The sequence below is a fragment of the Cyphomyrmex costatus genome, unplaced genomic scaffold, assembly GCF_001594065.2.
Source record: "Cyphomyrmex costatus isolate MS0001 unplaced genomic scaffold, Ccosl1.0 scaffold652, whole genome shotgun sequence".
Classification (NCBI taxonomy): domain Eukaryota; kingdom Metazoa; phylum Arthropoda; class Insecta; order Hymenoptera; family Formicidae; genus Cyphomyrmex; species Cyphomyrmex costatus.
In genome coordinates this window covers 78,720-88,502 of record NW_017280214.1, presented here as the reverse complement: position 1 = coordinate 88,502, position 9,783 = coordinate 78,720, and the positions used below count along the sequence as shown (strand labels likewise).

The window sequence follows — 9,783 nt, the reverse complement described above, 5'->3', positions numbered from 1 at the left end:
TTCAATAATGTCATGGCGCGATCCATGATTCGCGTCAAAGTTTTCTATGGCAGACTTGTGTCGAGTTAGAGAGGCCTTTGCGGCTGTGCGTTTAGTTTTAGCCTCTGACAATGATATCGAATCCATGCTTATGATTCTTACGTTATCGTTGGTGAATTGAGAATAATGCCCTTTATTGTGAAAGGAAGCGCATGCGTGTGCATATAAAGATATACGTATATGTGAGAACGTATATGTAACGAAGTTTCGAGAAATGAAAAGCCAATATGGCGGTCAAATGTGAAGACGCATGCAATATGGCTATCTTACCTTGAGTAAACGAAACAATCTTACCTAAAAGATTACTTATGCTTGTGCTTGCAGCTTATGAGCACGCTCGAATGAGAATTTGAATGAAATTCAGGTTATACCCTCTGTATCGCTGGGACGGATTCCTTGTTATCCTCGTATCCGGCTCGAAGGACCAAATGTGCGGGCATGTGCCTCTATGCGCTATGTGTAGCGCTATTTTCTCCTTTGAAACGCCTTGTGGCTCAAGTTTTAATTGGTTATGCTTGGTGCAATTTGTAACAGTGCTCGAAGGACCAGTGTTGGCAAGAAGCAACACGAAAAAGAGTTGACAATGATACTTATTTATTCTTATAAAAATCATGCATGTGCATGCTTGACAAGCGTAGAACACAGAAGTAAGCGAACTAGTAAGAAGAAAACGGAAGTGGCGCACGAGCAGATACGGAAACGAGCGAACGCAAACGAACGCAGAAACGAGCGCTGATGAGCGAACGCTGAGGAGAAGGGGAACGTAGGTAGCGCTCCTTTCAGGAGGAAGGAGCGTAGCAGAGCGAGCGAAAATACAAAAGTGAAAACGTACATAGCGCATACAATAGGTAAATTGTTGTTCGGTTTTAATTAATTCTCGGCGAGCTGTATCACTCAGGAAGGTCCCGGTCTGGACTTTCCTAATTATGAGGACTCCTAGCCGGCGAAGGGCCTCTATTTTCTCCCGCTTTCGGAGTCCCGCGCGATGTCCATTGCGCTAGACCATCTACCGAAGCATGTCTCTTGTTTAGGAAATCGTAGGGAGGACAAGTAAGGGAAGGTGGAAGGAGAGTGAGAGAGAGAGAGAGAGAGAGAGAGAGAGAGAGAGAGAGAGAAAGAGTCAATCGCTTGAAGCGTTGGTCGCTTAAATGATTTTGAAAGATAAGAGAGTGAATTGTTTGAGGCGTGTTGCCGCTTAAGCAATTCTATAGGAAAAGGAATAAATCGCTTGAAGCGTTAGTCGCTTAAACGATTTTGGAAATAAGAGAGTGAATAATTGTTTGAGGCGTGTTGCCGCTTAAACAATTCTATAGGAAAAGGAATAAACCGCTTGAAGCGTTAGTCGCTTAAACGATTTTGGAAATAAGAGAGTGAATTGTTTGAGGCGTTTTGCTGCTTAAACAATTCTAATAAAAAGAATAAATCGCTTGAAGCGTTAGTCGCTTAAACGATTTTGGAAATAAGAGAGTGAATAATTATTTGAGGCATGTTGCCGCTTAAACAATTCTAATAAAAAAAAAATAAATTGCTTGAAGCGTTACCCAACTAGCAAGGTCACGTGATAATGACGTGAATTTTTGGTACAAATAACGTCAATTATGACATAAAAGTAACGTTATTCTGACATATATATCACTTGATTATGTCACATCTTATTGACGTTATTTTATTACGTCAGGGAGACGTAAATATGACTAAAAAGTATTATTAGTGTCACTATACTAGTGCAATAATGCAGTAGTAAATTCGTATATACTTCGTCTAGAAATTTAAGTAGAATACCGGTCAGTTTTCCCTATAATTACTATTTGATTGTTAAAGTAAGTATTACTAATTAGCATCAATTTTAGAATGAAATCGTGAAAAAAAAATTTTTTCTAAATTCGAGAATTAATTTTTTTTCATGATGCATCTCAAACGGTCACCCATTCGAAGTTGTACCACGACTTCGCATGCTTAACCTTGACAATCGTACGGGAACTGCTGTACTTCGATGACCCACGAATCTGTATATGTCAACGTCTGTATAATTGTGATATATCTGTTCAATGGAAATATTGAAAACAGATGGTTTATGTGTTTATATGATAGTGTATGTATTAGTATATGTAGCATTTCCGCAAGTGTAATGCGCATGACATATCATTTTATCCTTGTTTTTCATCGAATATTAAAGGATAAAATGATACATCATATAACAATACACAAATAATAACAAAAAATAATTGATTAGTAATAGTCATATTGTATATGACGTCAATGTAACATCTAGTTGACGTCATATCGGTGACGTCAACTTTTGGTATTACAAATGACGTCAAAATAACGTTCCATTTGTAATGTGAAAGCACGCTCTTTATTAAGGCTTTAACAAACAAAATTTGTACGTACATAAAACTTTACACATAACCAAACAGAGTCTTAGTTTATACGTTATACACTATAGATTTATCGATAGCATCGAACAGTCCTACCAACGTAAATCGATATGGAGCGACAGACGACAGCGCCAACCCTAGAATATTACCACATTCATCCCTGCCCTTTTAGAATTTAGTTTCATAATCCGACAAGTATGAAGGGGGGCGTCTTAAACGTGCAGGGCGTTGAATTTCTTCTCGATCCTCCGGTGGCTGTGGTCGCTCGGGGGTGCCTTGATCTGGTAGATCAGGATTTGGTAAATCCTCCTGAGGTTCTGATGGTTGAGGTTCCGGGAGAATAATTTCACTGTCTCCGTCCTCGTCCAAGATTTCTCCTCGCGGGGCAAGATGCCGAGTTGAAACTGTAGTTTTCCGACCATTTTGTAACCTGACGTACGCATATTCCGGGTGTGCTTCTGTTGTGCCGCTACTTGCGGCACGGGATTCGGGATCCACCAAGGATTCGGAAGCAGCAATTAATTATTGGAACACTTTTATTTTTTATAACTTTGAATAACAATCTGAATAAACTTTATTAATTTCACTTTCATACACAAAATATTTATTTCACATATATCACTTACACTACGCGTGTCGCGATATAACTTTAAGATCGTATTCGAGCAGAGTGACGCGCTACAACTTGTTAAAATTACTGACTCCACTCTGCATCGGTCTTCTCATATTTATTTGAATTATTGAGGTCTCTGACCTTCATATTCGGCGCTTCTCGTTAGCGTTCCGCTAATCGGTCGAGGGCGTGATCGCGTAATCGCGTCGCGCTCGCGGTTTTAATATTATATTAAACTTATTATTAAACTTATTTCGCCGCGCGTTCCGGTAATCGGTCGAGGGCGTGATCGCGCAATCGAGTTGCGTTCGCGATTCATTTATATTATTAATTTATATTATTCTTATTTCTCGTCTTCGTTATTTCTCAGTTATGGCGCAATTGTCACTTGTGCAATTTAGCACTCGTGACACTTCTATCAGTTCGACCTCCTCCACTAATGGATCATGTTTACTTGTGTGAACGTGTCTTTTCATTAAAACTGGTCCAGACTTAGTCAACCAGGTTGGCATTGAGTTGCCATTGAACGACCTCCTAGGATGATTGAACATTCGCTCGTGTGGTGTAGAGTTTGTCGCTGTGCAGAGAAGCAAGCGGATGGAATGCAGTGCAATGTCTAGTACTTCCTTCCAATGCTCTATTTTAGTATTGTTGGATCGTAACGCTAGCATGACAGTCTTCCATATGATTCCATTGTATCTTTCTACCTGTCCGTTTCCTCTTGGATTGTAGGGGGTTGTTCGGCTGGTTGCTACGCCTTGAGAAGTCAGGAACGTTTTAAGTTCTTGTGACATGAACGAGGCGCCCCTGTCCGAATGTATATATGCGGGAGTCCCAAAAACTGAGAAGAGGTGAGCCAAATGTCGTATTACCATAGACGCACTAACGTCCGCACATGGTATAGCGAAAGAAAATCTTGAAAATTCGTCTACCACAGTTAGAATGTATTGATTTCTAGTCTTTGTTAGTAAAGGGCCTTTGAAATCCAAGTTTAGTCTTTCAAATGGTGAGGTAGCTTTTATCAGATTCCCCTCGACTTTATGGAAACGTGGTTTCAATTCCGCACAAACCCGACATGATTTTGTAACTCTCTTCACATCTTCAGTGGAGAATGGTAAATTCTTGACACGAACCCAGTGACATAATCGAGATATGCCAGGGTGGCAGAGCGCGGTGTGTAAAGTATCAAGGTCCATACTTGGAGTCATGGAGGCACTCGTTCTAGATAAGGTATCCGCTGACACATTCTCAATTCCTGGGCGATAAATTATATCGAACTTAAAAGAGGAGAGTTCTAAACGCCATCTTATGATTTTCTCATTTTTAATCTTACTAGAATGTCGTTGATTAAACATAAAAGAGACAGAGTGTTGATCCGTAATAACTTCAAAATAACGACCGATTAAGTAATGCCTCCAGTAGCGTAAAGATTCCACAATAGCATAAGCCTCTTTTTCTATGGAAGAGTGTTGTATTTCCGTTTTATTTAGGGTTCTGGAAAAGAATGCGACAGGTCTGCCAGCTTGGCTTAGTGTGGCCGCTATCGCAAAATCAGATGGGTCGGTTTCTACTCGAAAAGGTATATTGTCTTGTACCGCGGCTATTGTTGCCTTGGCTATGTCGTCCTTCAAACTCTTAAATGCTAATATGGCTTCATTCGATAACGGGAGTGGATTCTTGAGCAGTAGAGGACGCACTCTTTCTGAAAAATTCGGTATCCACTTGCAATAGTGCGAGAACATGCCTAAAACTCGCCGTAGAGAAGCAATATCCTGAGGAATTGGTAGGTCAAGCAAGGGTTGAAGGCGATCCGGGTTAGGCTTAATTGTCTTATTAGAGATTACGTATCCAAGTAAAGTGACAGATCTGACAGAGAAAATACATTTCTTTTGGTTTAGCGTTAAATTGTACTTCTGGGCCGCTGCTAAAAATCTCTCTAGGTTACGATCATGCTCTTGTTGGGTTTTCCCACATATCGTGACGTCATCCAGATATGGAAAGGTGTCTTCAAGTCCTTCGTCTTGCACTATTTGGTCTATTATTCTTTGAAAACATGCTACTCCATTCGTTACCCCGAACGGAACACGTAAGAATTGGTAAAGTTTTCCACCGGCTTCAAAGGCGGTATATTTTCTTTCAGATTTTAAAATCGGCAATTGATGATAGGCACTTTCGAGATCTATTGTGCTAAAGACTTCATTCGCCGAGACCTTTGTGATTATTTCTTCGATCCTCGGAAGGGGATATGCATCCAGCATTGTGAACTTATTTATTGTCTGCGAGTAATCAACAACCATCCTTACTTTGTGATTTTCCTCTCTCACGACTAAAGCTTGTGCGTGCCACGGAGAATTGCTAGGTTCTATTACACCTTCGTTCAGTAGTCTTTTAACCTCAGAGTCTATGAATTTGTTATTTTCTTCAGAGTGTCTTCTAGATTTAGTGGCTATAGGTTTACAATTAACATCTAAGTTAGCAAAAAGCGAAACCGGGCGCACTTTGGCAACCGCCAAGCTACAGATTGAGAGAGAGGGAGGCGGGCCCTGGAAAACTATGTTTACCGAATTCTGACGTTGTAAGATGTCATGGCCAATTATAGCATCTGAGCAGAGATCTTTCATTACCAATATCGCAACATCTTTGTAAGTATTTCCTCCTATTTCCACATCGGCTATACATCGTCCTATTATATCTGATGATAGAGAGGAATTTGCCATCGTAATCTTGCCAAGGTATGGTAACGGGTTTATACGGCATCTTCCTACAAGAGAATGATTAATGAAGCTTAGAGAGCTCCCTATATCTATTAGAGCATTCAACTCAGTTCCGTTTACTTTAATTGCCACCAGGAAGTAAGATATAAGGAGACTCCACTCCGTAAAATAAAAGTGGACCCATTTTAGGTTTCGAGTTCAGCTTCCGATTCTGATGAGTGCGAGTAAGAGAAATGATCATTTCTCTTACTCGCACTCATTATGCGCAGCACTACTAAATTCACAAGCGCTGCGAGTGTCGAGAATCGGAAACGGAACTCGAAACCTAAAATGGGTTCATGTCTTGCAGACTGGCGAGACCGAGTGGAGTCTCCTTATATCTTCCTTCATGATTGCCACTATAGATTTCCGAAGACAGCTAGGCGACACCGTGGCCAGGGACGCTAGAGTGCCAGCAGACGCCGTAGTATTAAATGCAGCATTATTAGAAGGCTGTGACTTACATACACGTTGGTAGTACCCTTTTTTACCACATAACCTGCATTCCACGTTTCTCGCCGGACATTGCACTCTGGGGTGTATGTTTCCCCCACAGAAATAGCACTTCCCCGATTTTGAAGCACCAGCCACAGTCGCCTCAGAAACCTTTGAATCTTGAGCAATAATTTCTTTTGACGAGGCGGTAACTGTGCTAGATAAGCCAGAATAAGATGCAGAGTGTCGCTCAGCCATTTCCAAGGCTCGAGCTTGGTCATAAGCAGCATCTAATGTAAGCGTCACGTTTTCAAGTAATCTTTGTCGAATGTGCGGACAACTCAAGCCACTAATAAACGCATCCCTAATATATTCATTCTTACTTTGCTCAGCGGTAACATTTTTGAAGTTACAATCCTTACTTAGTTGCTTTAAAATCTGAAGATACTGGTCCACTGACTCATCAGTGAGTTGTCGTCTCGTGGTTAAACAATGCCTGGCATAAATCTCATTTCTAGGTTTTACGTACAGTGATTCTAAGACATCGATGGCACTTTCGTACGTACTGGATTCGCTAACATGCTGATACACTTCAGGTGCTAAGTAGTTTGTTAGCAGCTGCAACTTATTTTCCTCAGTCGCGTCTCCGAATTTACTCAAGAAGTTCAAGAACGTTCGTTTCCAATGCGTCCATTGTTTGTCCGCGGAAGTAGAGGTTGGTTCCACGTTAAATCTTTCGGATCTCAAGTACTTGTCCATCATTCAGTGATTTAAGGATTTTGTTTGTTAAATTGTAATGTGAAAGCACGCTCTTTATTAAGGCTTTAACAAACAAAATTTGTACGTACATAAAACTTTACACATTACCAAATAGAGCCTTAGTTTATACGTTATACACTATAGATTTATCGATAGCATCGAACAGTCCTACCAACGTAAATCGATATGGAGCGACAGACGACAGCGCCAACCCTAGAATATTACCACACCATTTATGTCACTTGACGGCATTGTCATCAAAATTACTTCATAATCACGTCATTATCACGTGAGCTTGCTAGCTGGGTAGTCGCTTAAACGATTTTGGAAATAAGAGAGTGAATTGTTTGAAGCGTGTTGCCGCTTAAACAATTCTAATAAAAAAAGAATAAATCGGTTTTGAAAAATAAGAAGGTGAACTGTTTGAAGCGTGTTACCGCTTAAACAACTCTATAGGAAAAAGAACAAATCGCTTGAAGCGTTGGTCGCTTAAGCGATTCTGAAAATACAGAGAGAATAAATTGTTTAAAGCGTCTTGACGCTTAAATAATTCCAGAGTAGAAAGAGTAAATCGCGTGAAAAAGGAGGAAAAATAAAGAGCGAGGGAATGTAGACGGTCACAAAATGAATTTAACATAAATAAATAAGAAAAGGGAAAAAAGAAAAGAAAAAAAATTGACCTCTTACTTTTGGGATGAATGAGCTCTTGATGAATTGTGATCGGAGTCCCTTGAAGATCGGGGCCTATGTACTGGACCAAGATCCTGGACTGGTTGGATGTAGTCACTGATCCGCTTCAGTCATGGGAACTCAAAAATTTAAATGATATCACACGCAAACTACCGAGTGCAAAAAGTTCTATCGAGTGCGATTCCAGTGTAATGTCTAAAATGGAAATGGAAAGTAACTGTCTATGGAAACCAAGGAAGTGTCAAAGTGACTAGTGACTAGTCACTAGTAACTTTAGCACAGTATATACAGTAGCGCAACTCTCTGTCGGCACCTGTGATGTTAGTGAAGCCTAAAATGGAGTGCACATGCGCGAAATGGGTAACTTGCCCAGTAACGCCGTCTACACTTCTATCTCACTTGCTTTAGTTCCTCTTTCTCTCTGTTTCTTTCTAGCTGCCTAGGTTATTTGTATGAACAGCAAATTAAATTGTACAAAAACTAAAAGAAATAGATTTATAATTGTAATTGCATTGCAAAATAAAAAAAACAAAAATAAGAAAATATAAAATTTCATAAATATTATATAAATATATTGTAAAAATATTTTAATTAAAGTTCGGCACACGATGCTTGTTTTCCTGTAAATTGCTTGCGTTTTTGAAAATTATTAGAATTGTACGACAGAGAATTAACGCAGATTTTTAGCTAAAACGTAAGCAATTCAACAGAAAAACACAAGTATTATGTTCCGCAGATTTAAAATATTAATATAAACAATAAAAGGTAAAATTTATAACTGTTATACAAATTACGTTTAAGAAAACAATTACTATAATGATTATAATTATGTATCTAATAAAATAATTTTACATTAAATTAAGAATGAGATAATAATTTTTATGCATCTAAAATAAAAATAATCAACTAAAAATGAGATAAAAGAAGTTTTAAACTTAATATAACAATAATTTAGAAAACAAAGTTTTTCACTTATTTCACAGCAATACCTGGAACAAAGCTAAGATAAAAAGTGCTTCCAAGATGATAAATAACTTATACAACAGTTGTATAAGTTAACTATTCTCTTAAAAGAGATCGTTCCTCGTTTCACTTAATATTTTTCACTTTTTCACGTCTTTCACTCTTGCACTGTTTTATTTCCACAAACTTTCCAGTCACAAACAGTTTTTCTAACTAACACAACTCAATCAAACGGCAATTATACTAATTTTCTTCAAATTTCAGCTTTCTAAGCACATAAACAAACACAGGATATTTAAACGGAAGCATTTAAATGGTCCTGACAGAGAGTGATAGAGAGAACGGATAAGAAGAAGTGAGATAGAAGTTTAGATGGCGTTACTGGGGTTAACTTTGTAGGGATTTCTAGTACTTTTAAGTTACACCTTGTACACTCTACACACCTCTTACACTTTTTAGTTTCGTAACACATCTAGACATTACACAGTTTATGTTCATCTCTCTACACGTTATTCTCGACGCATTTTTACCGCCTTCCTTTCAACTACAAGCGTCGCCTTTGTAACTTTCAATAAAGACTTATATTATATTGTACAAGTGTTTCGTACTTCGTACCCGGGATAATACTAACGAACGTGCAACTTATATTACCGATTTCGCGCATGCGCACTCCATTTTTGCCAACATAAAATCAGGAGAGTTGCCATACTGTATGTAAGCAGTCAGTGCCACAGTATATACAGTAGCGCAACTCTCTGTTGGCACCTTTGATGTTAGTGAAGCCTAAAATGGAGTGCGCATGCTCAAAATGGGTAAGTTGCCCAGTAACGCCGTCTACACTTCTATCTCACTTGCTCTAGTTCCTCTTTCTCTCTGTTTCTTTCTAGCTGCCTAAGTTATTTGTATGAACAGCAAATTAAATGTACAAAAACTAAAAGAAATAAATTTATAATTGTAATGCGTTACAAAATAAAAAAAAATACAAAAATAAGAAAATATAAAATTATGTAAATATTGTATAAATATTATACTGTAAAAATATTTTAATTAAAGATCGGCACATGATGCTTGTTTTCCTGCTAAATTGTTTGCATCTTTTGAAAATTATTAGAATTGTACCATACAGAATTAACGCAGATTTTCTAGCTAAAAC

The 9,783-nt window shown here is 38.5% G+C and overlaps 1 protein-coding gene across 1 annotated transcript; it reads right to left on the bottom strand.

The window, feature by feature from the left end:
* Positions 1-3,389: 3,389 nt before the first annotated feature.
* Positions 3,390-6,977, bottom strand: LOC108779970 (uncharacterized). Its single transcript, XM_018547544.1, has 2 exons — positions 6,275-6,977; positions 3,390-5,791 (listed from the first exon to the last, which is right to left on the bottom strand). Exons 1-2 carry the CDS (start codon positions 6,975-6,977, stop codon positions 3,390-3,392), a joined length of 3,105 nt encoding a protein of 1,034 aa, XP_018403046.1.
* Positions 6,978-9,783: the final 2,806 nt, after the last annotated feature.

Coding starts and splice junctions, on each gene's coding strand:
- LOC108779970 (XM_018547544.1), bottom strand. CDS start 6,977: ATGGACAAGTACTTGAGATCCGAAAGATTTAACGTGGAACCAACCTCT. Junction 5,792..6,274: donor CGTGGAATGCAGGTTATGTG/GTAAAAAAGGGT, acceptor ATTCTCTTGTAG/GAAGATGCCGTATAAACCCG.